At 33.1% G+C, this 16,590-nt stretch overlaps 1 protein-coding gene across 1 annotated transcript in view; it reads left to right on the forward strand.

Moving 5' to 3' along the window:
* The first annotated feature begins 418 nt into the window (after positions 1–418).
* LOC143252898 (adenylate cyclase type 8-like) overlaps positions 419–16,590 on the forward strand; it is a 220,061-nt gene continuing 203,889 nt past the window's right edge. The window contains exons 1-3 of the mRNA XM_076505721.1: positions 419–473; positions 5,791–5,824; positions 8,720–8,892. Of these exons, the coding sequence (XP_076361836.1) occupies positions 8,822–8,892 (71 nt within the window). The 5' untranslated portion in view covers positions 419–473; positions 5,791–5,824; positions 8,720–8,821. The remainder of the gene's footprint in view (positions 474–5,790; positions 5,825–8,719; positions 8,893–16,590) is intronic.

The raw sequence follows: 16,590 nt of genomic DNA on the forward strand, positions 1-16,590 counted from the left end.
TACATACTTCAATTTTTTACTACAAGTACCACAAAAAATCTAATGCTTTACTTTGATATAACTGAAAAAGTAAGAAAATATTCAAATACAAGACGTATTATGATCTAATACAATATATTTCTAATCTTTAACGTCTTCACGCAAACTGGCATTAATTACTGTCTCATGACTGTAATTTTGTTTCTGGAAAGGGTTTATAGTGTTAACAAGTGTCATTAAACAATTCAGATAAACTAGTTATTTAAGTTGCCGATCCACTTAACGAAGCTTGTGGTTGTACTCATAGTATTAAAAAATCGTACAGAAACATTACTTGCTTACGTGTTCTGTACATGTGGCCAGATGGTTTCGTTGATATAATTCAGGTAGAAGTACACAGTAAATAAAGAAAACGTTTCATATCAAAAGAGTGTGGTGTTAACACTGAGTGCGTTGGATATAGCAGGCGTTACTTCAGATCATATATTAAAAAGGTAGGCAGTTGTTTTATAGATTGAGAATACATTACCATAAAATAAATTGCGCTTGTCTAGACATTTTCACGCGCAGCAGTTTTTTGTACACTTAAAAGCTTGTTTTGGTTTTCTGTGCATGCGCGAATTATACCGGCAGAGGGATTTTTGGCGCGGTGTTCTTGGCTTCCAATAATTAAACATGTTAGTTTTGAATGATATTTTTCTACCACCACCGAAATGTATCAGCCACAGTTTTAATAGACTACGCTTTTTTGTATCAATATAATGCAAGCAAAAACGAGTTTTCTTATGAAAAATATTTAGAGAATCATGGAACACTTTTGAACTAAACAACCTTATTTCTTGAGAAATCTGGATAATAAACCCAGGCAGCCAGTTGACAGCTGCAATGTGTCTAAATTCTAACAACAATACAAGAGATAATAACCATATTATCTATAAGTAAATGTGGTGAGTTATTTTCAATATTTTCCAAATATTTTACCATTCTATTCTTAGTGAATATGTGTTTGTTTCTTCAGAATAAAGATAGTACATCCAAACAGACGTTTGACTGCAGAACTGTCTTTGTAAAGTAAATATTTTGATTTTAATTAACTTTCTAGGTATGTAATTGTCAGTCAGATTATTTTGTATATAGTTAATTAACATAATAATTATTGGAAAAAATATACTGTCCGTGGACACCTTGGATTTGGAAGGTTAATTGTGGGATACTAGGCTTAGAAATGCAGCATAATCGCGACTATTTGTGTAATATGATCTTTGAACAATGAAATACATCTCTTTGGAAAGGCAGATAACTTGCTCTATATTATTGTGTTCATATGTAGGAAAAATAAGATTAGTGAATTAAAAACGTTTCTACTCATTCTTAACCGTTACATGAAAGGATAAACGAAAAATGTAATTATTTCACATTGAATGTTTAATAATCTATATTCATAGTCTAAAATAATTAATCACTTGCTTGCTTTAGAGAAAAGCCACATTGGGTTATTTACTCTGTATGCTGCGGGGAATCGAACGTTGGATTTTGACACTATAAGTCACTAAACTTACTGCTGTTTTACCAGGGGATACCTATAGGACGTCATTCAAAGAATAAATTTAAACCATGTACATGTTCAAACTGTTTCTACTTCCTACATCGTTACGAAATACGTTCTGATAATTGTGGAAGTTGCTTAATTAACCTATATATATATATATATATGCGCGATTTAATTTTCATTTATATCAAGCTCAGTTTAAAATAATGCAACACACTTCACACACTTGTAACCGAAAAACGAAAACCAACCATTACTGAGAGATGTGCAAATAGTATTGTCAAAGTTGTTGATTAGAATACATTGTTTTAAAGTATGTAATGTGTATATGTGTGTGTGTATATATAATGTGTGTGTGTGTATGGGTATTATATTATATAAAATTAATTAAATTACTATTTTTTATTAAATAGACTTGTGCAAGTTGTTTATGCGATGCTTTCCAATATTTTGTGCATACACAAATGTTGAATCTATCTTGCTTTATATTTCAGTTCTTGTGATAGAACACATATTTTGTTTGGCCGGTCTTCTAATGATATTTCCACTAGCGTATTTGTTTACTTGAAACAAAAATAAACTTCACATGAAATACAGTATGTTTTACTATCGTGAGCAATACATTTTATAAGCACATTAGTCATAAGTTTTATCAGTCGCCTATTTTTACTATGAAAACCCGTTTTCAACGATTTCATATTGCCTAATAATGAAAATCACCTTTAATGTTTAAAACATAAGATTAACGTAGAATAAAATGTTAAAAAATCAATAAAAGATGTTCTCTCTAAATGTTCTAAGTAAATACTGATTAACTTTCAAGTTTAGAGATTTTTGTGAGGAAAACGTACGATCCTAAAGTGTGTGTTACTATGTAAACTTTGTGATGAGTTAGAGTCTAAGAGACGGTCCCTAAACGTAATTATAATAATGTTTAATCCCTGGATTTAGTACAACGTAGAGAATGCATGCTCTTGTTATTTCTATAAGAGTTTTAGATATAGACTTGATTAACCAGCAGAATAAATAAATTCAACTTTCCCCGTTAAATCTGTTATAGCATAGGAGGAAAACGGAAGTATTCATGGTGTTGCAGAAGCGACAATCATAAAATGTACCTCATAAACATTGTCACTTTGAGGATGAAGGCTTTGCTTTATAATGGAATGGGGTATGGTTTGGATTTCATTAATCTTTTAAATGCTGTATTATTCAAATTTTTCCGCTTCCAAGGAAAGTATTAAATATTTATTGTTTCAGTGTTTTCGTACGTTAGCTGTAGATCGTTTGACAATCTCGCTGTGTAAATATTTCTCTACGAAATGTATTTTTATATACTTCTACCATGTTTATCATGACAGCTTTTCATTGCTGAAATTCCGGGAATTCACCGTAAACGAAACATACAGCGGTTTAACATTTCGTCTGAAGCCACTTGTGGCAACACAAATGTAAAACCGTTAAACTAAAGTGCAGCTAACCATCTGTATCTTATATTCATTCTTCATTATAAAATTCGAATTTTTTAAAAGCTAGGACTATCATTATACTACCATTTTGAATATAAGCCAAATAATCTCAAGTTCGTAAAATCCATATCATAATCATGGAGATGGTGACACTGGGTGGGAGTATTTACATTAATTCATCATCATGATAGTTTAGAGCTTCTATATATTACCATCTTTAAAATACATATCCATCCAGTTGAAAAACAGACTTTAAGCAACCTAAGAGTTTTATAGAACTATATGATAGATTTCTTCATAAAGTTTATTCAGTGTGAAAAAGTGAAATATAAAAAAATCAAGTCCCTGTTTTCGAGAATTTGGACTTTATACGATATAATAGTGTAAACAAGTTTGAATCTTCTCTCTAGTTAAATTACGATCAGACAAAATATGAAGTTTCGGAATCATTTCAGCTCTGAGAAACAGCGCCCACAAAATCTTTCAGGAAGAGTATTGGTAATAACTAGAATTTGCGTATCTATAGAAAAGTGAGATATCTTTCTGGTTTGAAAATTATGCTTTGATAAAACATATATTATCTTTTTAACTTGAAACATATATTTTTAATATTGCAATTCTTACAAGTTTTAAGAACTATATACATTGACTAGACAGTTTCTTGGTATATCGCAAAGAAGTTTGTAGCACTTTTAATATATTTAAATACAGAAATAAGAATAGTCATGCGATATTTTAGATGATTGAGCCATCTCTGCTTTTGTAAGGTTTGTATCATAATTAATCTGCAATACAACAGATACGAAAAGTGATTATTATTGAGGGAACGATTTTATTAAAACATCTATGTTACTATTTGTTCTTACAGATTCAACAACAAAGTCTACCAACAATGACAAAACAAAGGAAGCTGCTTATCTATAGTGGCTAATGTAGAGGGGAAAAATAAACTTTTTGAAAATATTAGTTTCTAAACTTATGCGATAATATTCAGTAAGAAATTAAGACAGGGTTAACGTTTTTATTGCTACATTTTAAAGTATGGCCCAGCATGGTCAGGTGGTTAAGGCGCCCGCCTCGTAATCCAAGGGTCACGTGCTCGAATCACCGTCGCACCAAACATGTTCGTCCTTTCAGTCGTGGGGGTGTTATAATGATACTGCTAATCCCACTATTTGTTGATAAAAAAGTAGCCCAAGAGTTGGCGGTGAGTGGTGATGACTAGCTTCCTTCCCTCTAGTCTTACACTGGCAAATTAGGGGCTAGCGCAGATAACGCTCGTTTAGTCTTGTACGAAATTGAAACCATTTTAAAGCTTTATTAATACAAATATCTAAAGAACCTAATCGTATCAGAGGTTGGGTCCTATGAATCCTTTTTAAAACCAAATATCGCCAAGAAATACTAGAGAGTTATTGCTGATCATTTCCAATCTGATTGGGAAGTGGTTTTCCAAGGCTACACTTGAATTACCTTGATCATTTTGCTCAGGTAGCGAACAACTGAACGTCTTTTGAGACACGCAGTAGAAAATACCGCAAGACGTGAAAAAAAATGCAATAATGGAAAAAAAGTGTTCGAAACAAGTAAAAACGTCTATGGACAAAACTTTATTAATTTGGAATGTTTCGGATAAAACTCTTCGTAAGGCAGTTTTAAACATGTTTTAAAGAAATAAGCTTAAACAGATTCGTCAATGTTAAGAATATAGAGATTCTATGATAAGTTTCGTACGTGGAGCAGATTAACAAAAAAAATGTTATAAGAAACATTACTGAAGTGGTTCTATGAATAATAAAAAACATAAAATAAGTATTAAAGTAAATATAAATTGAATTTTAGAAATTAAAAGGAAACAAAAGAGTAATAAAAATAAATTTGAAAAATGATGATTTAATAATAATAATCAGGGAAATCTATGTAGATAGTTTCAAGTTAACAGAGGTAGCAAAGAGATATAAACAGAAGCATGTAATCACTTAAAAACGTTCATTAATTTCGTGTGGTGCATGAGGATTTAGTTTAAATGTAAGTTTATATTCTAGGCTTTCGTGATCACACTTGTGAAGAGCATGTAATAAAACGACTAAATTTATGTTGTCAATTCCGTTGTGAACCGGGGTGTTGAAGTGTGTTGGGATTGGGTGGTCGATGTTGCTGTTCTATACTAATCTGCGTATTGTTTTACTAATGTAGAGTTGTTTACATCTAGTACAGCGGATACAGTAGATCCTGCACTCCGATATACAGGTAAATTGGCCTTTTACGTGAAAGTTAGAACTGGAGGGAGTCGATAAGTTGGTGATATAATCGCATATAAGACAAATATTTTGTCCACACGGACACGTTCCGTAAGTTTATGCAAGTGTTCCAAATTACAGACTGAATTCTAAGTAACTGTAAATTAATATAAAGTTTTTGTCAAACACGCGTGTTTTTTCTTATTTTGAACACTTTTGTCATTATTTCATCTTCGTTGATTATTTGTTTAAACAACTGAGGAAGATACCATTTGACATCCTGTGGAATTTTTTACATCTCTACTCCAGGCTATTGCTTCTGTGGAGTGTGGTCCACCACAATATATGTTGCATGATAGCCCTAATAATGTAGTCAGTTTGTGTATAATAGTTTGTTGCTTAAAAGAATAACCTGAACTTGAGGCAATTTTTTTTCATTCTTTAGTTGTTGAACACAAGGTTATATAATTGGCTATCTGTGCTTTGTTAAAAAATATAATAATTTATAATTTTGAACATTCTGAAGTTAACTTTCTTCTCTCTATTTCCACAGGTCTCAAAAATCCACTCGTGTGAAACCTTTACTGGTAAGTCTTCACATTTATACTGCTAAAATTATGGGTTCGATTCACCTCAGTGGACACAGCAGATAGCTCGATGTTGCTTTGCTATAAGAAATACACACATACACAAACTCACTCGTATTAAAGTACATTACATAAACACGCACAGCTCTATGAGAAGAAGGAGTTGTAAATTTATAAGTTGTATAACATAACAATGTTAAAACATTTTTGTTTGAAATTTCCTATTTAATGTCAAACTTTAGCAGAAACCAAATAATGACATCTAGACTTACTTTTAATGTGCATTGTTGGCTATGTAATAAATTGTTTGTTTGTTTGTTTTGGAATTTCGCACAAAGCTACTCGAGGGCTATCTGTGCTAGCCGTCCCTAATTTAGCAGTGTAAGACTAGAGGGAAGGCAGCTAGTCATCACCACCCACCGCCAACTCTTGGGCTACTCTTTTACCAACGAAAAGTGGGATTGACCGTCACATTATAACGCCCCCACGGCTGGGAGGGCGAGCATGTTTAGCGCGACGCGGGCGCGAACCCGCGACCCTCGGATTACGAGTCGCACGCCTTACGCGCTAGGCCATGCCGGGCCATGTAATAAATCAGAAGCCTTTATTTCAACACTGTTTTTGTGGGTTATTGAGTCTTAGAGCTTCAGTAGTGCATTTTTTAATTTTCTAAATTTAGCTATAACAGATTTCTACCGCTATGGGGTGAGGAAATTAATTATCTTATGATAAAACTTTCAAAATTGGAATCGATTTACAGTGTGGAATAAAGAACGTTGAGTACGATATATTCAAACATTTCTATTCTGTATACACAAATCAATAATTTATGTGATAACAATAGCCGATATGAAGTCATAGAGGAACGGCTCCTCTATCAGGACTTCAGATTGTAATTGTCTGGTGTTTCGTAGATAGTGTGATGTCCTCAAAACTGATAATTAAAAAAAAAAAAAGATATGTAACAATCCATTACATTGCAACATACTCACACACTCAAATAATAAAATTGGGTTCAGAGCTGAGATTTAGAATTTCCAAGACGATATCACGAGGATATCCTTCACTTAATAGCATTCGAAAACAAAGGATATCAGGATAATACATAAAAAAGACCCGTAACAAGCTGAATCCCAGACGTGGCTAGTAAAATATGGCGTAACAGAAAAACATCGATAAAAAACCAGATAGGTTATTGAAAAAAACACATAGAGGACTTCTGTTCTTTGGATGTGTCTTGTGATGGATTTTCTTGCAATAAAAACTACGCTGCAAGGCTATTATCAAGTTGCATGTTGTCAGATAAACCATGAATGGACGTAGGGTCAGGCGCTGTAACATGGTGCGTCTCCACAATCGTTTTAATATAACGTACATAACTTCTATAGTTTGAGCGAACTATTTAATATATAACATTTTGCAGTTGGTTCGATAGGGAATTCCCTTCCAAATATAATTAATCAAAAGGTATAAATTAAGCCTATTTTAATTCAATATTTGTGAGTATTAAAGAACTTCTTATCGTACTGAGGTTTATTTTTATTGGCCTTATCATAGGACACAACTATTTTTTTAACCTGGCAGTGACGCTACATGTAATGAAAAGTTTTCAAAAATGTTATGAAATAATACAAAATTATAAATTTATAATGTTTTGAATATAAGTGTTTATCCTTTTAATGATAAAAATATTAAACCAGAAATATATTAGACAAAAAATAGCAGTGGTGCAGAATTATGTTTTTTACGAAATGTTTGTTCTGAATTTCGCTCATAGATACACAAGAACTATCTGCGATAGCCGTTCCTAATTTATAATGAACGTTATTATAACTCCCCACGGCTAAAACGGCGAGCATGTTTCGTGTGACGGGAGTCGAGCACTCAAACCACTTGGTCTTGTTGAAGTGTATTTGCGTTTTTAAAATATTCTTACACTTAAGTGGATAAATGGGAGATACCTACATATGATGCAATGATTCTCAATATATATGAGGAAAAACAGTCAAGCTTTCCGAAGAGTTCTTAATAGTTATTCACACAGTGTTAGTCATGCTCAGAAAAAATATAGATATTGTGCTCGGTATGAGTTTTCCTTTTATTTCATCAGCAATTTTGTCCTTTTTATCTTCCAGTGCTTATCGTTTTATATATGACATTGTTAAAAAGTACATTTTTTAGCTGCTTTTGGCTATAGCGTTACTTTCTAAAGTTGCAATCTTTCATTTATTGGGCTCAAGGGAAAAATTGGTTTTAGAGCTAAAAGAAAATCTACTCGGTACCAATTTCTCTATTACAGTTAAAATGCTACTGTAATAGATTCAATGTATGTTAATATTTCTTATCCATGTGAAGATACTCTCTAGTTGTTAGGTTAAATGTTTGTATAACATTTTAAATGGAATGACACAGATGTTCCGTTTAGATTACAGAGACAGTACTGAGTGCTATCATAGCGTTTTCTTTTTCTAACCTATAAATTTTAAGTATGGCGCTTAATACAGTTTTTGTAATGATGTTAACTTACATAACATCTTTAAAAGACGCGGGTGAGGGTTGGCGATATGTGCGGACTTGAGTTGTATACTAAACTGGTTAGATGCTGTCTAAAACCTATTATTATTATAATACGGTTTCCACATTTGCCACTTTATTCATCCGACCTTAAAACAACATAGACTTCATTCCCTCATATGCCAACACCGCTGTCAAAGACTAAGATAAACTACACTTTTAATTGCAGAGCCCTTTTAACTGCAGAACAATATGAATTTGATCTTTAAGGAATTATGTTATATTTCCTTTGGTTCAGGAAAATGCAGTAATATATAATTTAATGAAACAGTGTTTCAATTTCTTATAATACCAAAAAGTATTTGTTTTCTTTCTGCAAAGGTAATCAACATCGGAGTTGCGTGAACAAAAAAAATGCAAAGAAACTCCTGATTGTTAACTCTTCTACTAAGGTCGTTATTATCGCACAGTCGAAAAGAACTCATGTCGAACACGGGAGTGAGAATGGTGCCATCTCTTAATACAGTAGAAGAAAATGTGAAAGGGAATAGTGGGTGAGTATCTGACTAAAATAATCGTTGACAAAAAAGACGTGTCTTCTTTTCAAAAACGTAAGATGATTTTACAAGTACAAACGAAAAAGAAATTGAATGAAGTCGGCCCATTATGGAAATGAAACTTTATGGTTAAATAGTTATTCTTGGTTTTTACAGTTATTCAAGTAGGTAGAAAATTTGTGATTTTTTTTCTATTGTCAATTCAAAATAATGTCACTGAAAGTGTTTTCAGATTTTAATTGCGAAAAGAGAACAAAGTTAAGATAATTACTGAAGGATATTCATCATTTTATATGAACAAATAAAACAACTACGGATATGGATTGATCTGCTGCATTTATATTAATATTGTTCGTCAGTTACATACGTGTAGACTAAATCCAGGATTTTTGTACCTCGTATTTGTGCAGCGAAATATTTATGACATAAAAATGTAACAAACTATAATTTATTCTTTGCACCCCAAATGTAAACAATTGAAAGGCACTTGTTTCTAAGAATACATAGGATTGTATCTTGAGTTCTAACATGGAATTATGTTTTAAATTCTCGAGTTACTTGTGAACACAATAAAACGTTGAAGATAGTTTTACTAAAGCTAGTATTCGCTTCACGAAGAAAAGTACTCTTTGTAATAAAGCAGATATTTATTTTTTACACGACATTATAGTTTGCCAATTTAATTTCGCATTTGGAATAAGTATTGCTTTGTTTTATTGGGTATCAACACACAGTACAGTATTAACTCGTTTGTACGCCACAAATATAAGTTTCGTGCAGATCATATCACGGATTTTATCCATCCCGTGTACATTTTACCTGTTTCACTTGTAAGATTCCAATATTCAAGAATCAAGGAACAAGCTAAAATTTATTGCGTTGCTGCTCAAGAAAGCAGACTTGGAACAGAATTTTTTATGTTCTTGAAAACTGTACACCATGTATACCCGTACACAAAACTTGCCATATATCAATGCAGTAAACTGTGTTATACATATATGATCGATTTACTGCTGAGGCCTGGCTATAATTAATGCTACGGTAACGAGGCGTCTTTGCTATGGTTACAGGCCGTAAGTGGGTAGTAAGTGATTGATTTAAACATTGTTGCCTCATTCTTAAGCGATCTAGATAGAAGTGGAGGATTGACTTTTGGGTGCACGCTTGATGTGCCAGTGTTTCGTTCGTTTTTCACTTTTATAGTTAATTTCTTGATTATTAATGTTTACTTAACGCTTAACCAACGCACTCTTGTGATGTTTTACTTGTGATTACGTGAACTTTATTAATTTGTGTGAACAATGAAAGCTGAAATCGTTTCGTTTATTATGTACGAAGAAAATAAGAGATTATTTTTAACAAAACCACGAATACGATAACAGAGTAAGTTATTTTATGCAGACATTTGAAAAGAAAACACAAAAAACAGCAACTGAAACCTAACCTAAAAAGAGCAACTAAACCTAACCCAAACGAGTGAATACCGTTTTCAAATATCAAACATTCTAATCAAAGATACACAATACTGACACGAAAATATAAATTAAGGGGTAAAATGTACTGTTGTTAATTAAAAGGTTTGTTTTTTATTACCAGTTATGCTCGATTTTAGAATATCGCAGGTTTGTTGAGTCACAAAACATTTTAAAGCAATTTTTCAAAAGCCTAAAAAAGTAATCACTACAACTACGATATGTTGATAACTTACGTGTTGTTCTTTGATATTTAGTGTTTATTAAACAATATTAATTTTAAAAATTTCAAATACTACCACAGTTTTATCCAATTCTTGAATAATTTATAAACAATAATACTTATGTTAACAGTATAAAATAAACTGAATTCCTGTTTTTTGATAATTGGTTATCAAACCAATGGTGTATCAGTAGGTATATTTGCCCCAGTAGTGTGCATTTTGTGGGATTTATACGATATTAAAAACAACGAACAACAGTGTATTGATTTACTGATAATCTTTATATGTAAAAGGTTCAAAGACGAAACTTTGAAGTCGGAAAAGCCACAAATGTCACATCACCTATAACCTCTGAATCATCTGGAGCAGGGGTCACCAAACTACGGCCCGCGGGCCGGATACTGCCCTCGAGGTCATTTTGTCCGGCCCGCCAGCAGCTAGCCGTTTGGAAATAAATGTCCGACTGTCATAACAAAATAAATCACACCGATGGTCGCTTTAAGCTGGCAAACACAAGACATTATGATAAAAAGAAACAAGGCTGTCACGCGCATTTTAAACCAATAGGAAAATTCTTCTTTTGTCTTTGCTGCCCGTTTATTCATATCGAGTCACGTATCTATGAAAGCATTAGGATTTCGAAATCAAGTACAGTCTTAACCCTCGTCCTATCGACTCGTCTTGTAAATTCAGCGGCCTAGGGTTATCGCTTCAGCAAAGTCATTTCTCTTAGTAGTCGGGTTATGCGCTTTTCGTAACTCGTTCTTAGGTAAGTGTTGTGGCAAACGTACGTTTCAATATATTTTGTTTGTGCGATCTTGGACCAGTACAATACTTTTGTCACAGCGTTCTGTGTTTCTTATTTTCAGATCCTGTATTTTTCACCCATCATTATGGCTGCTTTTAAAAGAAGAAAAGTGGACTCTGAGTTTTGTACTTTCAATAAAAAATGGAGAGAAAAGTACTTCTTTGTGGAAAAAAAACCCAGAAAGCTACTTGTGTGATATGCACCGAAAGTGTTGCTGTTTTGAAAGAATACAATATTTGACGTCACTATGAAACAAAACATCTATCAACATATTTGAACTTTTCAGGAAAGTTCCGTTCTGAGAAATTGGAATCCATGAAACGTGTTTTTGAATCTCAAAAGAATCTCTTCACGAGAAAATTTTCTAAAAATAAATCTGTCACTCGTACAAGTTACAAAATAGTGCACAGGATGACAGAGCGAGGAAAACCTTTTACTGACGGCAACTTCATCAAAGAGTGCATGATGGAAGCAGCAAATGAGCTGTGTCCTGAAAAAGCCAATTTCTTTGAAAGTATCAGCCTATCACCAACTTCAGTTGTACGGAGAGCAGAAGAACTTGGAGATAACATCGCATTACAAATACACCACTGGATGAGTCTACTGATCTCTCGAATACATCACAACTTCTCATGTTCATTCGTGGAGTTAATTTGGACTTTCAGATCACGGAAGAGTTGGCATCAGTTTGCAGCATGCACGGAAGAACAACTGGAGAAGTTTCATGGAAGTGCATAAAACTTTGCAAGACTATAACCTTCAGTGGAATCAGCCTAAAGGTGTAACAGTTGATGGAGGAAAAAAATGGTTGGAGTAAAGAAGGGTCTGGTGGGGCTGATCAGGAAACAGTTGGAAGATCTTCAACTCCCAAGCGCTCTGTTCATACACTGCATCATACATCAGTAAGCACTCTGTGGAAAAGTCTTAGATATTTCTTGCGTACTGAAACCAGTCATTTCTGCAGTGAACTTCATTCGGGGTGATGCACTTAATCATCGCCAGTTAAAGGCGTTTCTTGAAGAAATTGATTCGGATTTCTGTGACTTGCCTTATCACACGGCTGCGAGGTGGTTCAGCTGCGGTAAAGTCTTGTCTCGTTTTTATAAGCTGAGAAGAGAAATAGATATATTTCTTATCGAGAAATATAGAGCCGATCCACTTCTGTCGGATCCAACCTGGTTGTCAAAGTTATCGTTTTGGTTGACATCACATCCCACATGAATGAATTGAAATTGAAACTTCAGGGGAAAAATAACCTTGTCTGTGATCTCTATAGAATCATTAAAGAATTTCGGAGGGAAACCTCTCTCATTTTCAGCGTTTCAATGAGTTTCATGCTGGAATCACAGAAGATGTCAACCTGGAGTTTCAGAAAAAGATTATTGGTGATTTGAATAAGCATTTTTAGAGAGATTTTTGAATCTCGACAGAATCGAAAGTGACATTCTCCTTTTTCAGAATTCTTTTGATTGTGTCATTGATGACGTGCCAGTGGAACTTCAGCTGGAAGTCATCGATTTGCAAGGAAATGACTTGTTGAAAGCAAAACACAGAGAGGGGCAACTTATTGAATTTTATAGCTGCATACCTGAAGATGATTTTACAAAGCTGAAGCAGTTCGCATCTGGTATGGCATCAGTGTTCGGAACAACTTATGTCTAGGAACAAGCATTTTCAAAAATGAAGTATGTGAAGTCGGTGCATCGATCAAGGTTGACTGATGAACATTTGAAAGCAATTTTAATTATTAGATGCAGCAATTCAAAACCGAACATTGAAGATATTTTGAAAGCCAAACGCCAATTTCATAAATCTCACTAACTTTTTTTGCGGCTCAGTGAAATTCAGATATGCACTCACTCTGTGCGATGTGATAATTGTTTTTGCTAATGTCACCTTCTTTGATAACCTTTTGGTAAATAAAATGTTGGTTGCATTTATGTTTGTTTTTATTATATGTGTGTATTGCATGCTACTCCCACATGGCTAATGTGGTATCCTAAACGTAGTGTTAAGTCTTTTACAGAGAGCTTTCCTTCTAGCTTATGAGTATTGAACACAATGATCATGCGACCCGCGGTTCTCATTCCCCAAGTAATCTGGCCTCCTGTGAAAAAAGTTTGGTGACCCCTGGTCTAGAGCAAACAAGACTTGCCATATGTGAGGCCTAATTCTTTCATAATACCTGCTATTATCGAAATAGCAAGTGCAACTGACAGCAAAAATATACTACTTAAGGTTACGTTTCTGTCAGTACTCTGCTGACATCGTAATAGTACGCAAAACTAAGGCCTGAGCGGAGATAACAGCGTTAAGTAAGTAAGCATCTTAGGAAAATAATTTGTTTATTGTGTACAAAACAAATTTTATATATGTTTGTGCATTTATTGTATAAATACATGATATATTAACGTTTCATTTTATAAACATCGTTAAATATTATCGATTAACGTTTGATTGAAATCACATTTGATCTTGAAGTCCAAATTATCTTGTTAAGTATAACTCAGAATGAGTTAGGATTAGCGAATACAAAATGAAAGATAGTTATAGAACAAAATAGCTTGATCTCAACACAAGTGGATATGTTTTTCGTTGTTGTTGTTTTTTACAGAAATAAGGATTTGAGAGACTATAAATTTTATTTTCTGTGCATTTTCCACCAACGTAACCTGTACTGTTTTCTGATCTCACCTTAACTGGTTTCTGGCTCGAGATATCACACATACTTAGTCCGATTTGTAAAAAAAGCATGCGGTGGAAGTTACGCAACTGCTGGAAAGACATCAGCATATTTCAATTGTTTATCACATTCTTTTACGAATGCAAGCAAAAGTGAACGTGATTGGAGAATAATATAACTTGGCTGTGCTATTTTCTTAGTAAGAAACGTTGGTGACAAATAATTTGGCGCCGAAATCGCCTTTTCCATCTCCTTGTTAACTCTTCTACGAAATGTTATAGATTTTTGATGATTATTATTCGAGTTGTTGACATAAGAATAGTCCATAATGCATAATTATTATAATTAATTACACTAATGACGTATACATAATTGCACCCAATTCATAGCATTGGCTGGAATATCAAAAGCGTCTGAAAGCAACAACGCATTGAAACCGGAGAAAAAGTAAAATAAAAGCTTGTGATACGCACGTGATAAATAAAAAAATGTATTATCTGCCTCTGAAACTTCAGCTTCATTGTTTGTCTGAGCTTTAGCATCCATTATGCCATCCTTTACTGTATTAACAATATAATAATAAATTTCTATCGTAAACCAGCATGACTGAAAGTTTATATGCGAATACAAAGATAGTGCTCAGTCATTATACTCATGTTTGTGCATTAAATCAGTGAGTTACACAAATCTTTATTTGAACTCAAATATTTTGTGTAAATTAATATTTTTGTTTTTCTACTATGCTTAATGCTGTTTGATAGCACTCATAATAATTCTCCTAGAACAAAAATACAATTACAGCTAAGTTCACATATTTCTGAATGACAAATGAAGTTGCTCGTATGAAAGGTAAGAAACAGCTTTTACTCTAATCTAAATAGATTTTTCTATATTTCTAATTTAATTCAAAACTGAAATAATTTACCAACGGATCAATAAGCCTCGTTAAAATGGCACGTATTTACTTAAATCAGAGCTTACTTTAACCTTTACGTCAGTCTATTTATATGTTGTACATGCATTATGAATGAAAAAAATCAAATACTAGTGTGATTCTTATGTTTAGAGTTCCACACTGGTACAGCGGCAAGTCTACGTTTTTACAACGGTAAAATCATGGGATTCGATCCCCCTAGACGGACTCAGCAGGTAGCCCGATGTGACTTTGCTATAATAAAACACATCTCATGTTTAAAAAAAATAAAAGCAAAGACGTACCATCGAATACATTATTTCATGACTGGGCTTATAATATCATAAAGTAATTAGGCAATTCGTTGGAGCATTAAACAATTTAATATCATATGCCGAAAAATATAAAAATTCTAAAATATATAAATTATGAAATATTTAAGCAATTCCTTGTGACATTGAACAACTTAAAAAAGACCGTTTTAGAATATATAAATTATAAAGCACTTCCCCAATTCCTTGAAAATTAAGATTAAGAAACAATTAAAATTCAGTAATTCTAAACACTTTAGATGGAAAACGTGTATTTCAGAACGAATGGTATGAGTATTAACACTTTTATTGGTAAGGAGAGAACAACGTTTCAACCTTCTTAGGTCATTTTCAGGTTAAGAAAGAGAAAGTTTGCAAGTGACCGTTGCCGGACACGTCTTAGAGACGAGAGTATAAATGGGTACAGGATTGTTGGGGCCTTACAGTTGGATGTTAGGTTATTAATTAATATAGGTATAAATGTGCTCTTTTATATTGGTTTAATTTTGGTTTTAGCTGCTGTATATGTTGGGTTTTTTTTATTTTGCGTTTGTTTATGTTTATTTCCATACTTAGTAGCTAGATGTTTTCTACGGTTATGTTATGTTTATTTGATTTGCAGTGTTCGAAAACGTGTGAAGGTGTTTTTTGTGTGTTCTTTTAATCTAGTTTCCATTTTTCTGCTTGTTTCTCCAATATAATAGTCGAGGCAGTTGGTGCATTTTATTTTATAAACTATGTTGGTGTTGTGTCAGTGTAGTTTTTACGTAGTATGGACTTTAGTTTTGTAGTTGGTTTTTGAATAAATTTGGTGTTTATTGGAATGTTGTGTTTTGTTAAGTTTTTTCCAAATGTTGGTTATTTTTTCGCTGATGTCGGGAACATATCGTATGCAGCAGTATAAGGTTTTGTAGTTTATTGTATCTTGGAATTTATTGTATATGTGCGTATAATTTTTCCAGGATTTTTTGAGGAATTTGTTGATGTTTAAGAAGTGTTTTATTTTGTTGATTTCATCGTTAATCTTATCGGGTGAACATAGTTTTGTGGCTGTGTTTATTTGGTTTCTTAATATGTTGAGTTTTTGTTTTGTTTCATGTGCTGAGTCCCAGGGAATGTATAATACAGGTACAAAACTAAAATCCGTAGTTTGTAAAAACTACACTGACAAACACAACACCATCCTAATTTATAAAATACAATGCAATAACTGTCACTACTTCAAAAAACAAGCAGAAAAATGGAAACTAGGTTCAAAGAACACAAAAAACATCTTCACACGTT

This window comes from Tachypleus tridentatus, chromosome 6 (assembly GCF_004210375.1).
Source record: "Tachypleus tridentatus isolate NWPU-2018 chromosome 6, ASM421037v1, whole genome shotgun sequence".
Lineage (NCBI taxonomy): Eukaryota > Metazoa > Arthropoda > Merostomata > Xiphosura > Limulidae > Tachypleus > Tachypleus tridentatus.